At 44.6% G+C, this 24,812-nt stretch overlaps 1 protein-coding gene and 1 pseudogene across 2 annotated transcripts; one reads left to right on the top strand and one right to left on the bottom strand.

Moving 5' to 3' along the window:
• On the top strand, nucleotides 1–23,787 carry CWC25 (CWC25 spliceosome associated protein). 2 transcript variants are annotated; one of them, XM_004434591.3, is made up of 10 exons: nucleotides 1–165; nucleotides 2,826–2,998; nucleotides 8,903–9,139; nucleotides 11,986–12,055; nucleotides 13,308–13,435; nucleotides 14,077–14,140; nucleotides 14,772–14,983; nucleotides 15,361–15,459; nucleotides 21,638–21,799; nucleotides 22,616–23,787. In XM_004434591.3, exons 1-10 carry the CDS (start codon nucleotides 148–150, stop codon nucleotides 22,728–22,730), a joined length of 1,278 nt encoding a protein of 425 aa, XP_004434648.1. In that variant the 5' UTR covers nucleotides 1–147; the 3' UTR covers nucleotides 22,731–23,787. The 2 variants fall into 2 exon arrangements, with proteins under 2 accessions (XP_004434648.1, XP_087297198.1); XM_087441072.1 differs by lacking the exon at nucleotides 21,638–21,799.
• On the bottom strand, nucleotides 7,104–7,644 carry LOC106802497 (mitochondrial import inner membrane translocase subunit Tim17-A pseudogene; annotated as a pseudogene).
• Nucleotides 23,788–24,812: the final 1,025 nt, after the last annotated feature.

The raw sequence follows: 24,812 nt of genomic DNA, 5'->3' as shown, positions 1-24,812 counted from the left end.
TGGGCCCTAGATCGGACAGTGAAATTGGCAGCCGGTGGCTCTCCAGACCAGATCTGGGGGGGTCGCCCCCGAACAGTTTCTCTGCGTTTCCTCTCGATTCTTCCTAAGTCCTCCAGATCCGTGTAGTGAGGAAACGTCTCCACGATCATGGGGGGCGGAGATCTGGTAAGTGAGGGGGGCTTGAGCGGGGGAGGACTGAGGCTGGAGACCGGCTGGGGCTGGGCACGGAATTTGGAGGGGGTGTGAGTGGGTCACTATGGCAACGCAGCCTTGCTGTGGGGGGAGGGAACCATAGCTCCGGAGAGGAGACGGGTCACTAAGGCCACGGAGGGACCGGGTGGAGACTTGAGAAGGTGTGCGAGATGTGTCGCCAGTGGTTGTATGTTTGTTGGCGAGGGCGCTCTCGGCTGGAAATTCTGGGAAGGCCCGGGAGTGGGGCGGTTGGAACTATGGCTAGGAAGGGAGGCAGATTTCCAGGACGTGTTACACACGCTTTATTTTCTATATCTTGCCTTGGGATACATCACCCTTCCTCAGCTAGGAGTTCACAGTCATGTCCTGGGCTGTAGTAGGGGTGGTTAGTGCCCCAGTCTCATCTTCCCTGAGTATGTCTTGGAGTCTGTTTTAAGCCTGAAGGGATCTTCTTCATATCCACCTTTCTGACTTCCGCTTCTCCTTCAATGCTGCGTTTTATAATTTTATTTATTTATTTATTTATTTATTTTCCCTAAATCCCCAGTAGATAGTTGTATGTCATACTTGCACATCCTTCTAGTTGCTGTATGTGGGATGCGGCCTGAGCATGGCCGGAGAAGCAGTGTGTCGGTGCGCGCCCGGGATCTGAACCCCGGGCCGCCAGTAGCGGAGCGCGCGCACTTAACCGCTAAGCCACGGCCCCGGCCCCAATGCTGCGTTTTAATCTGTAGTGACAGAGCTTTCTTCTGAATTCATAGCGCTTATGTTATGTGGCAATTTCTCTTAAACTGTGTAGTTCATTTGTAAGGCCCAAAATAGGGCAAATGTACCCACAAGAGCATGGTGCAAGGTCAGAAAAATGCTAATCTCTTCAAAGTGTAGCTAAATGAATTAGTAAATAGATTAGTTTAGCCATCTGTCCAGTAGCTGTATTACAGTTTGTCAGGTGTTAGCAATTAGGAGGAGTTCCAAGACTCCATCAAGGTTTGTCTAAGTCAGTGTACTCTTCAGGGAACTGCAGTTAGGGACAGGGAAGCTCTAATTAAGGGTTTCTCAACCTTAGCGCTATTGACATTTTGGGCTGGATAATTCTTTGGGGGGGGGTGTGGGGGGAGGGGTTGTGTGCATTGTAGGATGTTTAGCAGCATCCCTGACCTCTAGCCACTAGATTCCAGTACCACCCTTCTCCTCTAGTTGTGACAACCAAAAATGTCTTCAGACATTGCCAAATGTTCCCTTGAGGGGCAAAATCACCCATGTTAAAGGAGGGAGAGGAGGACCAGTAGGACAAGTTTGGGGCAGGGAGAAGGAAGGAAGGAAGGACTGAATGACCTGATGAGGAGAAAGGAAGGACAAGAAGAGAGAGAGAAGGTAGCAGAGGGAGACCTCATTGATTGAACACCTTCCACATACCAGGTACCTTGTGTACATTTTCTCATTTAGACTTCTTGACTGGTCTCCTGGTCTCCAGTCTTGGTCCTCTCCAATCTCTTCTTCACATGATAGCTAGTCATGCCTCTCACCTGTATATGACTGTTTCATGTTTCCTACTGTCAGCAGAATAAAGTCTAACTCTTTTACATGGTTTATAAGGCCCTTAATCTGTTCCTTTCTTAGTTTGCTTCATCTTGAGGCCTTTCCCATCAGCTTGCAGTCCATCTCCAGCCACACTGAATTATTTGTGCTGTGTTCTTTCTCACCCTTGGGCCTGCAGTTGTGTGTGCTGTTTGGAAATTTTCCCCCCTCCTCCCCCGTTCCTACATCAGTGGGCTAATTTATAATTGTCCTTAGATGTCACTTTCTACAGGAAACCTTCCCTAATTGGGAAGCTGAACCCAAAGCAGTGGTTCATGGGGAGGAGGGGGAGAGGAGCATTCCTTGGGGGTGAAGGGGAGATCAGAAGCAAGGGGAGATTCCTGGGAAGGAAGGTTGAAAGAGGTACTACTAGGTGAAACCATGCAAGTTTAAGGCAAGTTAAGTGGACTCAAGGAAAAGAAGGTTGTGTTAATAAGAATGAATGTCCAGTGCCAAAGTCACTGGTCTGTTGCCTTTCAGAGTCTATACCTTCCCACCTCCCTGCCTCATTCCTCCTATATTGTCATCACCAACCCTCACTTCAGGCATGGCCAATGGAAGTCAGACTCATATGCATTTCAGGTTACAAGTATTTTTTTTTTTTTTTTTTTAGATTTTATTTATTTTATTTTTTCCCCCCAAAGCCCCAGTAGATAGTTGTATGTCATAACTGCACATCCTTCTAGTTGCTGTATGTGGGACCCGGCCCCAGGATGAATGGAGAAGTGGTGCCTCGATGCGCACCCGGGATCCGAACCCGGGCCACCAGCATTGCAGCGCGCGCACTTAACCACCAAGCCACAGGGCCGGCCCAGGTTACAAGTATTTAAAGGGAATCCAGGAAGGGCCTGTTGTATCCTGAAGCTTTATGTACTTGAACAAAAACTCCCCTGGTGTGTGAGATTATTGGGTGCCAACCTTGCCATTGTTAAAGACATCTTGCCCTTATATGCCTGTCTTGGCATAAATAGGGTATAGAGGGGTGGATGAGGCTGAGCTAGTTATACTCACCACCCACCCACTCCCTGTTTTCTCCCTCCTTTCATTTACCACAGAATCTGAAGAAGAGCTGGCACCCGCAGACCCTCCGCAATGTGGAGAAAGTGTGGAAGGCTGAGCAGAAGCATGAGGCTGAGCGGAAGAAGATTGAGGAGCTTCAGCGGGAGCTGCGGGAGGAGAGGGCCCGGGAGGAGATGCAGCGCTATGCGGAGGATGTGGGGGCTGTCAAGTAAGCGAGGAGCAGAGGGTGCAGTGGGGCGATTGGGCTGGGGGTGCTGGTGTGTAGGGAATTGCAGGTCTGGCCTGCAAGGGCATCGTCCAGTTGTTGCATCATAGTGATTAAGAGCATGGGTTTGGAATCAGACTGACCTGGGTTTGTTTTTTTTTTTTTAATTTTAGGGAGTTTACTTTTTATTTTATTTTTTGTGTGTGTGTGAAGAAGACCAGCCCTGAGCTAACATCCGATGCCAATCCTCCTCTTTTTTGCTGAGGAAGACTGGCTCTGGGCTAACATCCATGCCCATCTTCTTCTACTTTATATGGGACGCCCCCACAGCATGTCTTGACGAGCGGTGCATCGGTGCGTGCCCAGGATCCTAACTGGCGAACCCTGGGCCGCCTCAGCAGAGCGCGCGCACTTAACCGCTTGCACCACCGGGCCGGCCCCAGACTGACCTGGGTTTTAAGGCTGGCTTTGCACGTACTTGCCTAGCTGTGTAACTGGGAGCAAGTTTGGGAGCCTTGGTTACCTCAGTAGAACCAGGGGAGTGAGAGTACCCAATTCCTAAGGTTTGTTGAGGATCAAATGAGATAACATGGAAAGGGCTTAGTGTAGGCCAAGCTCATGGTAGGTGATTGATAGATAACCATGACCGAGGATGGTTGCCTCTACCCTGCCTCTCAGTATGTGCCCAGCCCTCAGTCCTGCTTTTGTTTGTTTATGTGTTGCAGGCTCATTTTGGGGGGACAGTGAGGTTCCATGGAAGGAGGTGGATGGTGTGTCTGTCAGTAACAGCTGGTGACTGTGGACAGTCCCACTCGGTTTTACCCTACTTCAGTTTCCCCTTGTATAATTAGGATAAGAGTAGCAAATGATAATTACCCTTCGCATCTGATAAAAAGAGGTGGGAGTAAACGTGTGCTGAGAAAAATAAAAAGCATAAAATATACAGCCCATTACTAAGTCAGAATTGAATACAAACCGCACATAGACTAAAACTGAGTAATCTGTACTATCATTCCCCTTGTTTGTGTCCTTGTGGGCAACTCTTGGTGGCATGTGGCACACTTCCCCCATTGGATATATAGGGCTTTTCCTTAATAATTTCATGACGGAAGGATTTGTGCCAGTCAGGATTGCGTGTAATGGATTAGAAAGAAGGCCATTCTGACTTAAGTATGAAATTTGGAATATTTAAAAATAAAGGGGTTTTATGGCTTTTACCCCAAATATTTTCTTTCTTTTTTTTTTTTTTTTTTGTGAGGGAGATCAGCCCTGAGCTAACATCCGTGCTAATGCTCCTCTTTTTTTTTTTTTTTTTTTTTGCTGAGGAAGACCGGCTCTGAGCTAACATCTATTGCCAATCCTTCTCCTTTTTTTTTTTCCCCCAAAGCCCCAGTAGATAGTTGTATGTCATAGTTGCATATCCTTCTAGTTGCTGTATGTGGGACACAGCCTCAGCATGGCCGGAGAAGCGGTGCGTCGGTGCGCGCCCAGGATCCGAACCCGGGCCACCAGTAGTGGAGCGCGAGCACTTAACCGCTAAGCCACGGGGCCGGCCCAACCCCAAGTATTTTCTCATTTTAAAATTCAGAGTAACAATGAGAGATGGTGGTTCCTAGCACCATTTTATTTTATTTATTTAATTAGTTAATTAATTAAATTTTTTTTTGTGAGGAAGATTGGCCCTGAGCTAACATCTATTGCCAATCCTCCTCCTTTTTTTTTTTTTTTTTTGTGAGGAAGATTAGCCCTGGGGCTGCCCGGTGGCGCAAGTGGTTAAGTGCGTGCGCTCTGCTGCGGCGGCCCGGGGTTCGCTAGTTCGGATCCCGGGCGTGCACCGATGTACTGCTTGGCAAGCCATGCTGTGGCGGCATCCTATATAAAGCGGAGGAAGATGGGCACGGATGTTAGCCCGGTGCCCGTCTTCCTCAGCATAAAAGAGGAGGATTGGCAGATGTTAGCACTAGGGCTGATCTCCTCACAAAAAAAAAAGATTAGCCCTGAACTAACATCCACTGCCAATCCTCCTCTTTTTGCTGAGGAAGGTTGGCCCTGGGCTAACATCCATGCCCATCTTCCTCTACTTTTTGTGGGATGTCTGTCACAGCATGGTTTGATAAGTGGTGCGTAGGTCTGTGCCTGGGATCCGAACCTGTGAACCCCAGGCCGCTGAAGTGGAGCGCACGAACTTAACCACTATGCCACTGGGCCGGCCCCATATTTATTTATTTTTTTTGGTGAAGAAGATTGGCCCTGAGCTAACATCTATGCCAGTCTTCCTCTGTTTTGTATGTGGGACACTGCCGCAGCGTGGCTTGATGAGTGGTGCAGCTAGGTCCGTGCCGTTCATCCAAACCCATGAACCCTGGGCCGCTGAAGTAGAGCATGCAAACTTAACCACTATGCCGCTGGGCTGGCCCCTCTAGCTGCATTTTAGACATGAGGATATGGAAGTGCACACAAGTAACTTACACAGTTACCCAGCTGGTTAGTGGTGGAACCAGGCCAAGTCCTGTGACTCTGGGTCTCAGCTATACCACATGTTCTCTTACTAGAAGGCCTGAGTAGGACTGATGTTAGTTGAGCCCTTTTAAGACTAGATAGAGCCATGAAAATACTACTTTTAGAAGTACCTGTCTTTGTTTTTCATATCCTTTCTTCTGTATTTGACCCAATTGCCCCTCCCTAGGAACATTTGGTTCTTTGCCTACAGGTTCCTGGTCCTCCTACCTCTTCTTATCTCTTCTCTTTCCTTCGCTTACTTAGCTTCTTTTCTCTCATCTCCTAACTGCTCATGCTGCCCAAGACTCACTGCTTTTCTCCCTTCTTTCCCTAAGAGCTCCTTCATTCCTCTAGCACCAGTTGTCTGCTTCATGCTGATGACTCCCAAATTTATCCCACACAAACTCTTGTATCTCTGTATGTTCAGCTGCCTGCCAGGCGGTTCTACTTGAGTGGCGCAGAGTCCCCTCAACACCTGCTTAGCTCTCATCAGCACCGTTTGGTAATTTGTTGACCTATGTGCCTCAACCAGTAGCCTGTGAGCAACTCAGCTGCCTGCATCTTTTTTGTCCTTCTGGCTTTACTCAACTGTCTGGCACATAGGAAGTATGCTGAGTAAATGTTTACAAGTGAATACATGGATATTTATTCCCAACTTCCCTATCCCTGTTAGTGTCAGGCATGCATGCATAGGCATGATCCCTCCAGTTATCTTTGACATGTCCTTTTAAAATCCCCCCTACCCAATCACTAAGACTTGCTTTTCTTCCAAAAAGTACTGCCTAGCTCATGATCCATTGCCCATAAAATGTCAAACATTGAACACGTGATCATTAGGCTACTGTCTAAGATTGACAGGTGAGTAAACTGTGGTCCCTGTTGTCCAGGAGTTTAAGAAAACCTGGATGGGAGAGACAGACACATACATAGATAATTATTTAGTACTTACTTTGTGCCATGTACTCTTCTGAATGCCTTAGAAATCCATTGACTTATTTAATCCCCAACAACTCTGTGAGGTCAGTGCTGTTTATCCCCATTTTACTGACGAGGACACCAAGGCTCAGAGAAGTTGCTTAGGGTTTAGAGCCAAGATTCACATCCATGTTGCCCGACTCCAGAGCTAGTACTCTTTACCATTATGTTATACTGCCTTTCAGGAAAATGAGCTCAGGATATTCTAGTCTCACTGATTTTCTTGCCCAGGCCTCCTTAAGATCTGATGTAGTCTGCCTTTCACAATCACTTCTTTTTTCCGCCTCCGGGAGTTTTTTGTTTGAATAACAGAATACATAAAACCAGGCTGAGAAGTTCCCAAGGAAATGATGGTCATGTGTCAGTTATTTGCCCTTTGATCCTTCATCTTCTAAGCACTTATTTTCTTTTAAGGCTGTTAGATGTTTATTTTGATCAGAAATACAATCCAAGTCTGAATAAATAAATGTATTATCTTTTCACACCTCCCCCTTCCTCCCCCATGTTCCTTTGAATAGAAAAAAGTGCTAAAAATCTCTTCATTTGTATAAATATAGCCTATTTGGCCATAGTTGTCCTATGATTTAAAAACAGACTGTATCTTGGTCTTCCAAAATCCTTCCTGAACTACAGCTCATTCTGTTAAAGAAATCTTGGAAAAGAAGTCCTGTTGGTATTGTCCCTAGTCTCTAAAAGGTGAGGGTGTGTAACTGGGTTGAAGGCAACTGGGAGAGGTCTTCAGCAAACTAAGGACCATTGGGAAACTGCACAAAGGCAAATCTTGTTGACAAGATACCAGCTCCTCCAATTAAACCTAGGAGAATGTCACCCATCACAGATGACCCGACAGCCATAACCACTGGTCCATTTCTTGCTGCCAGTGTGGTTCCTGTTAAGGCAGCAGTTCTGATGGAGTTCCTTTCTCTCTAACTTGAACCGTACTGCAGTCAGTCATGGAAAACAGACCTCCCCAAACTGCAAAGCTACCTCCCAGCTGTGGAGACCTGGTTTTAATCACTGTCAGACTTTCTTGTAGTCTCTGGTTTACTCCTATTGGAGAATGGCAAAAACCTTTAACTGCTTGAAAGACACCACCACTTATGGTACCCATCGTAAAGGCCTACCACGGTCTTCCATAGTTCGCCAGGGCATGGCTCTCGCTTATACTTCTCCATCTTGACTCCAGTGGCGTGAGTGAAGCCAGGCAAGCTAGGTGGAGCTTGACCCCAGTGGCCCAAATCAGTTCTTAATTATAGACAATAATGTTTCTCTAACTGATTTTTTTTTTTTTTTTTGGTGAGGAAGATTAGCCCTGAGCTAATATCCGTTGCCAATCCTCCTCTTTTTGCTGAGGAAGATTGGCCCTGGGCTAACATCCATGCCCATCTTCTTCTACTTTATATGGGACGCTGCCACAGCATGGCTTGACAAGCGGTGGGTTGGTCCATGCCTTGGATCCTAACCTGTGAACCCCGGACCGCCGAAGAGGAGTGCATGAACTTGAACTTAACTGCTACGCTACTGGGCCGGCCCCTCAAACTGATCCTTTTAATAGGAAAAAAAAAAAAAATCCAAAGAGTTGTGACCTTGCATTATTGGTTTGAGTTATTCTTATTAAAAATGTCTGGGGCAAACAAAAATAAATATGCAATGCAAATTAGACAAAAAAAGTCATATTCAGAAACACTGAATTTAATATTATAGATAATACTGTTTTGATGAAGCTACTTTGCTGCTTGTGGTGTGAATGTGGTATTGGCTGCTTGAACATATGCTCTTATAAATTCAGCATGCCTTTACTGTCTGTTTTGTGGTGGTTCAATTTTCTCACCATGTTTTTCTCTCAGAACCACAGGGCAATATTTGTTTGGCAAGATACTGTGACATAATTTGTCCCTCCTCTTTTGGCTTGAAAGCATAATTTACTTATTAGATTATCTCTGGTTTTTTCTCATTATCCCCTCAAATGTAGTATTACTGTTTGTGCCCGTGTGACCATAAGCACCAAAACACAATTAACACAACTGCATATGTGGTCACTGAAATTGTTCTTGGTAATGAGATGATCCAGAATATGCTTACTGTTTTAGATTATCCTCGAAATGAAAGCGTAATATAAAGACTTTGTGAAGGAGACTCGAGAAGCCCTGAGCAAAGATCCATGCCCCAATTTATGAGGAACGCTGTTTCTCCTCATAAATTGCTTTAGGTGTGTGGAAATGATCTCTCCACTAAATGGTGAGCTCCACGCTGGCAAGCATCGTTTTTTCCCACGTGCCACGTGGAGTGCCGTGTTTAGCCCATGCTGGGTGCCTGTAGAATGAGTTCTCCTCTGACCAACTGTGGTTATCTATCCCTCGTGTTCAGGTTTTGTGTGTAGGTTTGCAGGAGTCTACATTTTCTTTGATTGTATTTCTTTTTTTTTTGAACTAGGAAAAAAGAAGAAAAATTGGACTGGATGTACCAGGGTCCTGGTGGGATGGTGAACCGTGATGAGTACTTGCTGGGGCGCCCCATTGACAAATACGTTTTTGAGAAGATGGAGGAGAAGGAGGCAGGCTGTTCTTCTGAGACAGGACTCCTCCCAGGCTCTATCTTTGCCCCGTCGGGTGCCAATTCCCTTCTTGACATGGCCAGCAAAATCCGGGAGGACCCACTCTTCATCATCAGGTACTGATGCAGGGCTGGGAAGGGAGTTTTGTTGCAAAGATGCTTAGCAGAGATGTCATATAGCCTCTCGCTTCACAGTTGGTTTCCTCGTGGCTTTTGTCTGCCATGTAAAAGGATTTGTCTCCATTTGGGCTTCCTGATGTTAGGAAGGAGGCTCCATTAAGGGTGCCTTATATAGGCCATATGGGAAGAGATAGGCAAACGGACCAGACCAGACCAGATTCATTCATTTACCTTTGGCCCTTAAACAAAAATAGGAGGTAAAAGCAAAGTGAGAAAGGCTGGCAGCTTCTTGGAAATTTGGGGATATATGTAGAGTTGGCTAGGTGGGTGAACAGGCCTTCTCCCCCCACCCCTTTTATTGCTCCAGAACCCTTTAAAAAGAAACTTTTTGCCTTACTGAAACCCTAATATGTAACAGATCAAAGTAGAGCTACATTTTGGGTGCTAAAGGAGATCATGTTGTGCATATTTTTTTTTGGTTTAATTTGCATTATTTTATTTCGAGTGTGTAAGGTTGCACATTGAAAAATGTTTGTTATTTATATTTCTTCTTTTGAAAATACTTTTAAAGTTATCTATTAAAGATATTGCATATGTATATGTAAAGATATTGTATATGTATATACAAATATTTTCTCCCATTTTGTTACCTTCTTAATTAATTGTGGTAAGGTATATATAACATAAAATTTACCATCTTAACCATTTTTAAGTGTATAATTCAGCGGCATTAAGTACATTCACATTGTTTTGCAACCATCAATGCCATCCATCTCCAGAACTTTTTCAGGCCTCATTAAACAATAACTCCCCATTCCCTCCTCCCCCCAGGCCTTGGCAACCATCATTCTACTTTCTGTCTCTATGAATTTAACTACTCTAGTTACCTCATGGAAATGGTATCGTATGGTAATTGCCCTTTTGTGACTGGCTTATTTGACTCAACATAATGTCTTCAAGTTTCATCTCTGTTGTAGCATGTGTCAGAATTTTCTTCTTTTTAAAAAAATTGTGGTGGAGGGGCTGGCCTGGTGGCACAAGCGGTTAAGTGCGGGCGCTCCGCTGTGGCAGCCCGGGGTTCGCCGGTTCGGATCCCGGGCGCGCACCGACGCACCACTTGGAAAGCCATGCTGTGGTGGCGTCCCATATAAAGTAGAGGAAGATGGGCACGGATGTTAGCCCAGGGCTAGTCTTCCTTGGCAAAAAAAGAAGAGGATTCGCAGATGTTAGCGCAGGGCTAATGTCCTCACAAAAAAAAAAAAAAAAAAAAAAGAGAAATTATTAAAAAAAAAATTGTGGTGGAATATATATAGCATAAAATTTACCATCCTAACCATTTTTTTTTGGCTTAAAGCAACAGAAATTTTTTCTTTCACAGTTCTGGAGGCTGGAAGTCTGAAATCAAGGTGTTGGCGGGGCCACGCTCCCTCCAAAGCCTCTAGCAGAGGATCCTTCCTCGCCTCTTCCAACTTCCTGTGGCCCCAGGTGTTACTCGGCTTGTGGCAGCATCTCTCCAATCTCTGCCCCATCTTCACATGGCCTTCTTCCCTCTGTGTCTGGGTCTCTGTGTCTCTTGCCTCTTTCTCCACCGTGGGAAACACCCGCCATTAAGTCCACACCACCCTGAAGAGATTCCATCCTAACCATTTTAAGTGTACATTTCAGTAGTGTTAAGTGTATCCACATTGTTGTGAAACCAATCTTTAGAAGTTTTTCATCTTGCAAAACTAAAACTCTATACCCATGAAACAATAATTCTCCATTTCCCCTTCCCCTTAGCCCCTGGGAACCACTGTTCTCCTTTCCATTTCTATGAGTTTAACTACTCTAGGAACCTCATATAAGTGAAATCATACAATATTTGTCTTTTTAAGACTGGTTAATTTCACTTAGTATGATGTCTTTCAAGGTTCATCCACGTTGTAGCATGTATCAGAATTTCCTTCCTTTTTAAGGCTAAATAATATTCCATTGTATACATTTTGTTTATCCATTCATCTGTCAATGGACATTAGGTTATTTCCACCTTTTGGCTATTGTGAATAATGCTGCTGTGAACATTGGTGTACAAATATTGTGCATATTATTTTATAAACCTCTTTTTTTCCTCCTAATCCTATATATTGAACATCTTTCTGTGTTGATAACTATGCTTCTGTAACATTATTTTTTATTCTATATTGTCTGGATATACCATAATTTATTTTATTAATACTCTCTTGTTGGGTCCCTAACTTGTATCCAAATTTTTATTGTTATAATATGAACGACTTTATAGTGACCTTCCGTGATTATTTCCGTATAGTAACAAATTCTTGAGGATGGATTTGTGAGATCAGAGTGTGTGCAGGCTGTTGCCAAATTGTCCCCCAAGAAGGTTGACCAATTTACCCTCCTATGAACAAAATGTATGTAAGAGTAAGACTTCTTGAAGAGGCATCCATTCTCTTTGTTTCCCAGTCAGTTATCATGCTAAACAGTGGAAGTAGTATTGAAATGTTGCAATCAGTTGATAACACAGCAACCAATTGATACACAGGATGACACCCCTTTTCTTGACCAGTTGAGAAGCCATGAGCATGAAGCCTAATAAGAAACAGACCAAACTCACTTTCTTGCACCACAGGGAACCAGTGTGGGCTTTCCCACAATATTCAATCCCTTTTACAGATTTGGGGAAGATTTCTGGCTTCCACATCATCATGTAGATTTTGACATAGGGCCTGTGTGCATGCATTTGGAAAAAAGATTGCTACGTAGAATTGTGGAGAGTAGAATGAATGACTGAATCCCCTTTCCAAAAGAAACAGTTATGATTTTTATAATTTCCTCTCTTTGTTTAGGAAGAAGGAGGAGGAGAAAAAAAGAGAGGTATTGAATAATCCTGTGAAAATGAAGAAGATCAAAGAATTGGTAAGTAGTGCTTTTAGCTACTTAACATGAGAACTTCTCTCCACGTACTCTTCCCTTCCGAGAGGGAAAACAGAATAGCCTTTAGGGGCTGGCCTGGTGGCGTAGTGGTTAAGTTTGCGCCCTCTGCTTTGGTGGCCCAGGGTTCGCAGGTTCGAATCCCGGGCGCAGACCTACACACAGCTCATCGAGCCATGCTGTGGCAGCGTCCCATATACAAAATAGAGGAAGATGGGCACGGATGTTAGCTCAGGGCTAATCTTCCTCAGCAAAAAGAGGAGGATTGGCAAGGAATGTTAGCTCAGGGCGGATCTTCCTCACACAAACACACACAAAAGAAAACGGCCTTTAAAATTGTTGTCTTTTAAAGACTTCTCTTGGTGATCTTGTGCAATCTTAGTTTATCAAGCTTAATTAAGCTTGATTTCCTCTTTTATGTCTTTTGGTTGGAAAAGCGCCGTATGATGTCATTTTTCCAGGAAAAGAGGAGAATGGGATATGCCTGTGGAAAACATGATCATACAGTGTGTTCAGGAGATCAGGTGGAATCCAGCCTCTCAGGCCCATTCATCATTCACATGACATATTATGTGATAGTTTCTTGGATCAGTTGGGAAGAAAGATTTAAAGATTGATTTTGCAGTCCCTGATTGCTTTCAGTGGAGTTGGAGTTCTTTTGACAGAATGGCGATTCCTAGGCAGCGGTTCTGGGGACTGTTTAAAAACACAAATTCCTGGGGCCGGCCCCGTGGTGTAGTGATGAAGCGTGTGCGCTCCGCTGGTGGTGGCCCGGGTTCGGATCCTGGGCATACACCAACATGCCGCTTGTCAGGCCATGCTGCGACGGCATCCCATATAAAGTGGAGGAAGATGGGCACGGACGTTAGCTCAGAGCCGGTCTTCCTCAGCAAAAAGAGGAGGATTGGCATGGATGTTAGCTCAGGGCTGATCTTCCTCACACACACACACACACACACACACACACACACACACACTAAATAAAAAAAAATTTAAAAACCCCCACACGTTCCTAGCCCCTCCCACCAGAGATTCTGTTCAGTCGTCTAGGGGGCGTTTGTGCACAGCCAGGGCTAAGACCTTCCCCCTCTTGCTGACAAGGAACCTCTGATAATGTCCTAGACCCCCGTAGACCCAGAGGCACGGAGTCAGGTAGTTTGTGCATGACCTAGGTCCCTCAGAGGGACTGACAGGGGTCTCAATAATCCTGTGTGGTTATGTTCTGGGCATTTTCTAGTTGCAAATGAGTCTGGAAAAAAAAGAGAAGAAGAAAAAGAAGGAGAAGAAAAAGAAGCACAAGAAACATAAGCACAGAAGCTCAAGTAGCGACCGTTGCAGCAGTGAGGATGAGCGCAGCCGGGAAAGGTGAGTGTGGGGAGGCGAGCCTCCCTCATTGATTCATGTCACTCGTTTGTTCCACAGATATTAACTGAACACCTGCTTTGTGCCGGGAACTGCCAGGTCCTGGGGTTTCAGTGGTGAACACTCAGACCCGGGCCCTATGCCCACAGAGCTTGCCATTCAGCACTAGAGCTCCTTAGAGATCTTGGCATGGCCCCCTAACAGAGCTGACCGTAACCTTATAGGTCTTGGGTCAGACATCCTGGATATGACTTTCATCTCAGCGTGTGATTCCCCCAAGACTGAAGTGGGTTTTATGTAGGATTTTTTTTCTATAATGGGCCCATTCTGTGTGTCTTCTCTGTGGGAGCAGTCAACATTGTCACTGCTGACTCACGTTAGTCCCTGGAACAGCAGCACGAGGTGAGAGGAGAATGTGTTCAGGCGTTGGGGCTGAAAAGCTAGGCCCACAGTTTTTCACAGGAAAAACATGACTTTGCTGATCTTCCAGCAAAGACAGTCCAAATAGAGAGACATGCTCCCAAGTCACAGCTGGGAGGTGAGAAAGGTCACGTTTGAAGCAGGAAGCGTGTTTCAGCACAAGGGATTTAAACTGGACCTTTATGCATTTTCTTTTTTAGTGAGTGTGTGTTTTAATCTCTTAGATCTCAAAAGAAGATGGCAAATTCTTCCCCTGTTTTGTCCAAAGTCTGTGGATATGGCTTACAGGTAAGAATGTGGGCTTCTCAAAGGGAGTGACTGTTGGGACTGTGGAATGTGCCATCCTTGACAGCCGTTTTGGATATAGAGCATTTTTAGCAGGCAAATATCATGTAGGAAGAAGGGAGTTTGGACAGCAAAGACTAGGGCTGCTGGGAAACAGGCCCATCCCTTATCCTTGAATCTGACCATGGCTGAGACCCTCTGAGCAGAGAGGCTAAGCCACCAGTGGGGCATTTAGACATTTTGCTCATCCCTCTGCAAATGATTTACATGAAATAAACACATTTTAAGTGTACAAGCTGATAACTTTTAACAAATGTACATCCCTCTGGATTCCTTTCTTTCCCTCAGTGTGTTTAACCTTAGGTCCTGTCCTCCATGCTCTGTGTCTTGCTCCTCCATAGGCTGTAGCAAAGAGCCAAACCAGTTTAGGTGGTTGGGTGGGTACATTCTTTTAGGGGATTCTGAAGATCACTTTCCTAAGTTTGTTTGGTTCTCTGTGATAACTGTCGGATGGGATTGGTATACCCAGTTGGCTCCTTACAGATTGCTCATTCATTTCCTGTTTCACTGCGTTTTCTCCTGAGCTGCTAGATTTTTCTGTGAATAGTTTCTCTTCCTTTCCTTGGTGATGTAGATCAGGAACTCTGACCATAGCAAGGGACTGCAGGGTCCTCTGATGGCCGAACAAAGGGGAGTCCACAGATTGAAGAATCACTCCAGATCCAGAAGCTCCTCCCACTCACCTCCCAGACATGCCAGCAAGAAGAGCACCAGAGAAGCAGGGTCATGGGACAGGAGGTCTCGATCCCCTGGCAGAAGATCACGGTCCCCAAAGCAAAGCAAACCGTGAGTGTGGGAGTTCACTGGGAAATAACCTGTGAATGTGGGGGCCTGGTCACAGCAGGTATTTGCTTTTCCTGATGTCTATTCGTTAGTTTTTCCAAATGTCTTTGTTATTTCCCTTACATCATTTTTTTTTCTGCCTCAGTGTAAAGCTCAGGCCCCTGGAACTACATTTTTATATTTGTGGAATCTCTGGAGTGAGTTTAATATCAAATCTGATGTATCTTTATGCCTTTGTTTTTCTTCTACTTCTGCCCTCTTGTCTCTTCAATTTGGACTATAATTTTAAGACTGTTGGCTTTTCTTCCATTGTTTGAGGGACATGATAAAAGCCTCTATATTGAAAAGGCTTTTCTCCTCTGCCTCTGTGTCTGTTACAGGCACAACTCTAAGGTAAACAGGAGAGAGAGAGGCCGAACTAAGAGCCCATCACCAAAAAAAGAGGTCTACCAAAGAAGGCATGCTCCTGGATACACCAGGTAAGTCAAGGGCCCAGGGGATTAACTTTAGGCTCTGCAGGCCTGAGTCTAGGAGTGGCTCAAACCAGAGCAGGTGGACAATCTCTTATCACCTTTTTGCCCATCCAGCTTTTCTTCTCCTTGTCAACTTTTAACTCTGCGCCGCACACCACCCCCCCGCCCACCACACGAGGCTCTTTGAGAGGACAAAATAAATAGTTTGACTTGGGCCGGCCCCGTGGCTTGGTGGTTAAGTGCGCGCGCTCTGATGCTGGTGGCCCGGGTTCGGATCCCGGGCGCGCACCGAGGCACCACTTCTCCGTCCATCCTGAGGCCGAGTCCCACATACAGCAACTAGAAGGATGTGCAGCTATGACATACAACTATCTACTGGGGCTTTGGGGGGAAAAAATAAATAAATAAAATCTTTAAAAAAAAAAATAAATAGTTTGACTTAATGAACAGTTGACGAAGTGACTGTCTCTCAACATCTTTATTTTTTTTTTATTTTTTATTTTATTTTATTTATTTATCTATTTTCCCTCCAAAGCCCCAGCGGATAGTTGTATGTCATAGCTGCACATCCTTCTAGTTGCTGCATGTGGGACTCGGCCTCAGCATGGCCGGAGAAGCGGTGCGTCAGTGCGCACCGGGGATCCAAACCCGGGCCGCCAGCAGCGGAGCGCGCGCACTCAACCGCTAAGCCACGGGGCCGGCCCTCAACATCTTTATTTTTTTATTATTATTATTTTTTAATTTTTTATTTCTTTATTTATTTTTGGTGAGGAAGATCGGCCCTGAGCTAACATCTGCCAATCCTCCTCTTTTTTTGCTGAGGAAGACTGGCCCTGGGCTAACATCCATGCCCATCTTCCTCCACTTTATGTGGGACGCCGCCACAGCATGGCTTGAAAAGTGGTGCGTCGCTGCGTGCCCGGGATCCGAACCGGCAAACCCTGGGCCGCCGCAGCAGAGTGCACGCGCTTAACCGCTCGCGCCACCGGGCCAGCCCCTCAACATCTTTAAACATGCTAATTCTCATAGAGATTTCCACAGAGAGGAGCTTTTCTCAAGAGAATGTTCCTTTCTTGAGGTATCATCTGAAAGGGAAGCAGCATGCTTTCCTTGAAGGCAGACACGCTAAGATAGACTCTGTTTGAGTTGGTTGTGGTGTGGGTCAGATGGAACACGGGCCTGCAGTCCTGGGACCTGAGGGGAGTTGGCTGTGAGCATAAAAGGCTGTTTCTAGGCGTCTCGGTTGCTCAGTAGAAGTTTAGATGAGATGGGCAACTTTTGTGAACTTCCTTTTACTGCCCAAATAAATTGGCTGCACATTAGAATCACTTGGGAAGCGGGCCAGCCCTGTGGCTTAGTGGTTAAGTGCGCACGCTCCGCTGCTGGCAGCCCAGGTTCGGATCCCGGACGCACACCGACGCACCGCTTCTCCAGCCATGCTGAGGCCGAGTCCCACATACAGCAACTAGAAGGATGTGCAGCTATGACATACAACAATCTACTGGGGCTTTGGGGGGAAAAAAAATAAATAAATAAAATCTTTTAAAAAAAAAAAAAAAGAATCACTTGAGAAGCTTAAAAAAATATCTTATTACCTGGCTACACCCCAGCCCTATTACACCTTAGTCTCTGGGGGTGGGCCCAGACATCAGTATTTTTTGTGTGTGTGAGAAAGATCAGCCCTGAGCTAACATCCGTTGCCAATCCTCCTCTTTTTGCTGAGGAAGATTGGCCCTGGGCTAATATCCGTGCCCAGGGCTTTATATGGGACGCCGCCACAGCATGGCTTGACAAGCGGTGGGTTGGTCCTCACCTGGGATCTGAAGCTGCAGACCCCGGGCCGCCGAAGTGGAACTGGAGAACTTAACTGCTACGCCGCCAGGCCACCCCCAGACATCAGTATTTTTAAAGCTCCCCAGTGATTCCAACCGCAGCCGACCTTGAGAACCACTGAGTCTACAACCTCTTTTATGTGTTACGTTGTTAGAAGAGAGGCGGACCCTAAGGTCCCTTTTACCTCTTGATTGCCTGATTCTCTAAGTTTCCAGGGAACAGAAACTTTTTTAAAAGGTTTAATTTTGACGGGCAACTTTCCAAAATATGTTACATATTTTCCTGCCTCCCCAGAGTATGTTACGCATAATTTAATCTTTTATTGGCAACACTGGGTCAGTACTTCAGCTGTGCTGTAATTCATGCTGCTTTTAGGGATGGGTGCTCGTGAGTGTATTTTTTATATATTTGAAGGCACTTGGTCAGTACATGACTATGCTTTTTCAGATCCTGCTTGGTTTTTCGGTCTCTCTTGCCATTTGCCATCTCTTGAATTTGTCTTACTTTGTCAGCCTGTCTTGTTGCCCTTAGAAATTTTGTTGAATTTTGTGATTTAAAACGAGTTAGAGTCCTACAACCTCTCTCTCGCAGAAGTGAAAACACAGAAGCTTTAATGCATGCATTTTGTGATATCTCTTTGTTTTGGTTTGGTGTTCCATGTAATTGAGGTTGTTGTATGTAACTAAGATGATGCTGAATTAAGATAAAAAGAAAAATTATGCCTGTAAAACCTTTTTGTTTTTTTTTTGTGAGGAAGATCAGCCCTGAGCTAACATCCATGCTAATCCTCCTCTTTTTGCTGAGGAAGACCGGCTCTGAGCTAACATCTATTGCCAATCCTCCTCCTTTTTTTTTTTCTTTCCCCCAAAGCCCCAGTAGATAGTTGTATGTCGTAGTTGCACATCCTTCTAGTTGCTGTATGTGGGACGCGGCCTCAGCATGGCCGGACAAGCGGTGCGTTGGTGCGCGCCCGGGATCCGAACCCGGGCCGCCAGCAACAGAGTGCATGCACTTAATCACTAAGCCATGGGGCCGGCCCATGTAAAACCTTTGTTAGCACTATTTAATCAATGTTTCTCAGATTGAGTGTCACTGGATATTTCCTCAAGGGCCTAAGAGTTCCGTGAAAATTTTAAAATTTTTGTGTTTTCTTTTGCTTGTCTGTTTTCTTTTAATTAGTGATCTAAAACAACTCTTGTCAGCTGAAAAGATGAAGCTTCTCTTTTGCAGTAAGACTCTCAATGTAAAGTGATTTTTATGACTACTTTTTTTCTCTTAAAATTTTTTGGGTGGGCTTGTGACATTCCTATTTAATTTATATTATTTTTCATTGCTTTCAGTGCTTTCTAAATTTCTTACAGTCAACATAGCACTTGTATTTATGTATTTATTTATTTATTTATTTTGCTGAGGAAGAGTTGCCCTGAGCCAACATCTGTTGCCAATCTTCCTCTTTTTGCTTAAGGAAGATTCTCCCTGAGCTAGCCTCTGTGCCAGTCTTCCTCTATTTTGTATGTGAGTTGCTGCCACAGCATGGCCGCCAATGAGTGATGTAGGTCCACGCCCAGGAACCAAACCCAGGCTGCCAAAGCAGAGCGTGCCAAACTTAACCACTAGGCCACAGGGCCAGCCCCAACGTAGTACTTCTATAATTAAAAAAATATATATACTCAGAACCAACAAAAAACACTACTATAAGGTCACACCCCAGAAGTGGCTGAAATTCCTTCTTATAGGGCTTGTAAATTGCCCAGAATAAAAGTGGCAATAGGAAATACAAAGTGGAGTTATTATTCTTGCATTAATTGCCATTATTATGGAGGCACAATTTCTTAAATTGTTTTGATCAAATAATATAGACGCATTTTTAAAGGTCAAAAGTTATCAAAAGGGCCAGCCCTGTGGCTTAGCGGTTAAGTGCGCGTGCTCTGCTGCTGGCAGCCCGGGTTCGGATCCCGGGCGCGCACCGACGCACTGCTTGTCCAGCCATGCTGAGGCCAAGTCCCACATACAGCAACTAGAAGGATGTGCAGCTATGACATACAACTATCTACTGGGGCTTTGGGGGAAAAAATTAAATAAATAAATAAATAAATAAATAATAATTTTAAAAAAATGTGTTATAACAAAAACCACCAATTCCTAGCACTGCCTCGCCTCCCTTCCAGTCATGTTGCCCAGTGGCAACCACTTTCAACTTTTTGAGCTGTTTCTTTTGGCAGCTCCCTATTTCCAAAAAATATGCATATGTTGCTGTCTCTTAATTCATCAGTTTTAGATATTAGATTTTTTTTTACTGTTATAGTGAATGAGGTCTTAGAGTAAATGAGCTCTCACCCACTCCCAGTCCCATGTTTCTTCTCCCCCCATCTTTCTGTTACAGTTATATCACAATTTTTGGTTTAATCAGTATGTGGAGTCATGTTATTATGATATATAAATATTGTTCACTGATACTTTTCATTGCCAAGCAGAATACTGAGGTTACATTTCCTCCCTTGTATGACTTTTACATTTTTTCTAGGGTCAATATTTGCCTCTTTCAATCTCACCTACGTTTTTCCGTTCTGGGAAATTTTCCTGTATTATTTCTTTGCTATTATTTCTTCGTTCTCCCTAATTTCTAAGACTCTTTTATGTTATGTGATTGTTCCTTTTTAAAAGCCTCCTATTCTCATTTCAATGAGGCAGTATCTTTCATTTGTTATCGTGGAGTGAGATTTTTAATTGTAAATTTTTAAAAAGTTTTGTGCTTTATCTTTTTTCTCTAAGTTCCCTTTTCCATTTGCTTTGGTCTCTATCTTTTATGTTAGAGGCTTTCTTGAAATGTTTGGTGATATTTCACTGTCTATTCATATTTAAGAGTAAGGCACTAAAAAGCTGAAATCACTGTATTATATATGGGCAGGGTTTGTCTACTGGTGGGAGATTGAGTTTGAACTGGTTTTTAGCTGGGGACACTCAGATGTCAGTATCTTTGGTTGTCTTGTCAGGAACCATTAAATTTATCCAGAGAAAAATCCCTGGTTGTCTGACCAATATCTGTAAGTCTGGCTGCTGGCATTCTGGGAGACAGCACAGATCCCAGCAGGGGCTCGAGTCTCAGTGTTGAGTATATGGACATCCATTTCACCCTGTTTGCCCTAGTGGCCCTGCCAGCTTCCTCTACTGTGCCTGATGCCTCTGCATCTTCTGATCTCCTGACTGATTTAGTTCTCCAAAAATTACCAGGAAGGTCTCCCCTCTGGAAGGTCTCCTGTAGAAGTTTGGGAGAGCAGTCATGGGCTTCTGTGAGACATGACTACCCCAGGGTGTCTTAATAGCTTCTTATACAGACTTTAAATAGTCCTTTTGTTTTCAGCCCTATCCCCGCGCCATCCTCCAGAGTACTTGGTGCCTGCTGTCTGTGAGCCTTTCCCAGGTTTTGCTTGTTTAGTATTAGGCACTTAGGTTCCTCTAATCTATTAAAGTAGTTACCACTCCTTCATCCACTTCCATCTTCTGACAGTTGGTTCACATCTCTTATCCAGTGTTATCTCCTCTCCCGTTCTCTTTGTGGTTTTATATATTTTATTTAGTGAAGTTTTTGAAAGGGAGTGTTGTCATTTCACTAAGGATACTAAATGTCAAGTTTTAGTATCTTAAGTTTGTTTCTCAATATTGGGTTTCCACTCCCTTGTGGGACTCCAATAATTATTTTTCCTTTTAAAAGGGGATCTGTACCTCACCTCCATTTGAGAAGCAGTGGATTTGGATGTCTGCCATTGTTAAATAGTGATTGAGCTGGTTCATCACCTCCTCTTCTTGCTCTAACTTCATTTGCAGGGAGTGCCAGGAAAGAAGACTTACCTATTATTTTCTGAGGTTAAGTTGAATTCTTCAGGCATCTGGCTCCTGGCTTAGTCCTAAAGTGGTATACTCAGGGGCTGCATCCATGAATTTCTAAGCCTCTCTAGTGGGTAGGTGGTAGATGTCAACAGTCCCATGGATAGCTTAGTCCTCTGTTCTTCTATAAGTTGTTGAGCAAACAATTGGAATATAATTGCTATAGATTTAGGTTCCTGATTGGTTCTCAATTTATTTCATATTTAATGTTTCAGAATAATCACTCCAGAGAGTATTGAGTGAGAGTATGGAATCCTTCACTAAAAGTCTTTGAAGTTTGGATGAAACTACCTGACCAGGATGTTAGGAAGGAAGGACACTCCTGCTGAGCTTGGCACTGGGCTGGGCATTTCCGTGGAAAGAGAGCAGTGAGCTGGAGAACCTGTTCTCCCTGGGTGTTTTTGTTTTTGTTTTTTTTTTGCTGGGAGAGAAGCAGACCTGATAGGACAGTTTTTGTGTTCAACAGAAAGCTCTCATCAGAGGAACTAGAGCGAAAACGGCAAGAGATGATGGAAAACGCCAAGTGGCGGGAGGAAGAGAGGCTGAACATCCTCAAGAGGCATGCTAAGGATGATGAACGGGAGCAAAGGCTGGAGAAGCTGGACTCCCGTGACGGGAAGTTTATCCAGTGAGTGCATCTTCTTCCTGCCTAACGGCTTTCATGGCAATGGTCCCAAGGAGGCAGTCAGGCGGCTGCTTCTTTGATTGTGTTCCCAGTGTTTCTGTGTTGGTGCAGAGGGAACGTGGAGCTCAGCCTCCAGACCACCTTTGTTACTACTCCCAGCTTCTGGCCAGATGGTTGATTTGAGGGGAGGGGGGAGTGATTTGGTGTTTTCATTGAATCTCCTTGGCCTTCCTTTTATTTCTTTTTTTTCTGTGAGGAAGATCAGCCTGGAGCTAATAACATCCATGCCAATCCTCCTCTTTTTTTTGCTGAGAAAGACCAGCTCTGAGCTAACATCTATTGCCAGTCCTCCTCCTTCCCCCCACCCACCAAAGCCCCAGTAGATAGTTGTATGTCATAGTCACACATCCTTCTAGTTGCTGTATGTGGGACGCGGCCTCAGCATGGCCGGACAAGCGGTGCGTTGGTGCGCGCCCGGGATCCGAACCCGGGCCGCCAGTAGCAGAGCGTGTGCACTTAACCGGTAAGCCATGGGGCCGGCCCCTTGGCCTTCCTTTTAAATAAGAGTTCACAGCTCAGGAAGCTTTTTCCCATTGAAGCTTTGACTTATTTTCCAAAACAGATAAATTTGCCCTTATGGACATTGATTTAAAAAGTTTAGTTCCAGATGGAGTCATTCAAAAGTTATCTATGTGGGCTTAAAAGAGCTGTGTTTCTACAGCTGCTTTATGGCTAGCAACCTGTTTCTTCTAATTCTGCCAGATAGTTGACCAGTTGACAAATGCTTGTTACTTACATTCGCCTGTCTTCTCTCCCTAGCCGCATGAAGCTAGAGAGTGCATCTACCTCCTCCCTGGAGGATCGGGTGAAGCGGAATATTTACTCTCTACAGAGAACATCAGTAGCTCTGGAGAAGAACTTTATGAAAAGATGAAAACCATCCCCTCTCTTGCTGGTTTTCCTGAATTTTCCAGGGAGGCTACTGACCCCTTAAAAATTCTCTTTATAAGAGTTCAAAACGGCTTCTTCTACAGATGTCAAACCACCACTGTTCAAAGTGACTCTTCTCCATCGATTCCTGAAACGGCTCACTTCCTTTGAGAACCAGTGTGACTTGCTTTATGGGACCCCCAGTAACTTTTGCTTTTGCTGGGTGCAAGAGTGGGTTTTGACTGTGTTTTTAATGGGTGGGCACTGGACCATCTAGGTCTGAGCACTCGTCCTGCTCTGGAAGGCTGCTCCCTGTGGTTGTGATACTTACTATGCCACTTCCCTCCCACCTGTGTGAACAGACCTATTCTATCGCCTCAGTATAGACTGGACCTTTCAGAAATCTCTCTCTCCAGAGCCACCCAGATCAATTGTGTTTACTGGGGTAAATGAACATTTACTTGATTTAATAGATAATGTGACAGAATGATGTCAGTTTAGGGCAGAGCCAAGGGAGTGACAAAGAATCTGGAAGGGAAACAATACAAAAATGCCCCAAATGAACTGTTGAACTATTTGGACTATCTTTTGAATTGTAAAAGTGTGGTGTGTATATGTACAAATGTATAATTTTTACATGCTTTTTAAAAAAAGTTAGCTTTGTGAGAATATCTTGTTTTGTAGATGACTTTACTGTGTAATGGAACCATATTGTATCCTGTTATTGAGTAATACAGTAAGGCAGGTCAGCATTTTTTTTTTTTTTCTCTGCAAATCTGGCTAGTTTAGGAGGGACCTGGGTTTATTGATAGGATCTAGGGTATCTATCCTTTTATGATGCTTAGAGTCTCAGATATGGGCAATGCAGCAGTGAAGTGAAAGGATTTTAGGAGTCAGGACCAAATTGCCAGTCTGCTCCCTGGCTGTTAAAATAAAACGGAAGCTGTTTATTTCATGGCTTCCCCTTTATCATGTAGTAATTTTATTACTCTTCTAGATTTTCAGGAGTTGTTTGCTACTCTTTTTTAGTCAGGTATTAAAAAAACAAAAAACTCATGGGACCAATCTCTTGTCTTTACTCCTTTTCCTTCTCTATTCTTTCACCAGAAGCCCTCTTTTGACCTATGAACTCCTAGGCACTCTTTTTTTTTTTGGTCCCTGGAAATTGGGGACTGAGGAAACATCCATTGCCAATCTTCCTCTTTTTGCTGAGGAAGATCATCCCTGAGCTAACATCTGTGCCCAACCTCCTCTGTTTTGTATGTGGGACGCCTGCCATAGCAAGGCTTGATGAGCAGTGCGTAGGTCCACACCCCGGATCCCAACCTGCAAACCCTGGGCCACCTAAGTGGAGCATGTGAACTTAACCGCTACACCACCAGGTCGGCCTTCTCCTAGGCACTATTGACCCACACATTAGCTGGGCTAGTTCCTTCTTCTGCTGATTCCTAATTCTGCTTAGAACGAATTTGGGTTTATATTTTTGAGCACTTATGCCAGGCACTGTAATGCATGAAACCCAGTCTTTCTCCAGAGAGAAAGTAACATATATTTGTTATTCATTTAATCACCTCATCCTGCTTCCCTATGCTAGGGAAGCTATGCTAATTATGTCTTTTATTATATTACTTAGTAATAAAGTCTCCACTTAGTTTTGTCACTGTTTAAAGAGTGACCATGTGCTGAGTAATGAATTTACGAATTCCCATACAGAACAGCATTGACCCATAATTCGTGTCGAATATATGGAGATCCTTCGCCTGAAAGGAATTATATAACAAAGCGTGGGCAGTTTACTCAAAGATTTCATGAAGTGAGCCAGAGAATAAGATGATTATGAGTCTCTGCAGTAGGATGGGTGTCTCAACTGGACCCTTTGGCGGGAGGAGGCCGGCCGCAGGTGGGTGGGTACCGGACCCATTCATAAAACCCAGGGCTCCGGGCCTGCTCCTCTCATTGGCCCTGGGGGGAAGGGGCGTGTCCCGCGGGTGGAGCGGGCCCCAGGCCCAGGGGAGTGGGAAGATCCACGCTTGGGTGGAGCGAGGGGGCGTTCTTTGGTTTTCCCGGCAGGACTTCCTTTTCCCCT

The sequence above is a fragment of the Ceratotherium simum genome, chromosome 16 (assembly GCF_057802395.1).
Source record: "Ceratotherium simum simum isolate JZ-2026a chromosome 16, ASM5780239v1, whole genome shotgun sequence".
NCBI lineage: Eukaryota > Metazoa > Chordata > Mammalia > Perissodactyla > Rhinocerotidae > Ceratotherium > Ceratotherium simum.
This window is presented reverse-complemented; position numbering and strand designations above follow the sequence as displayed.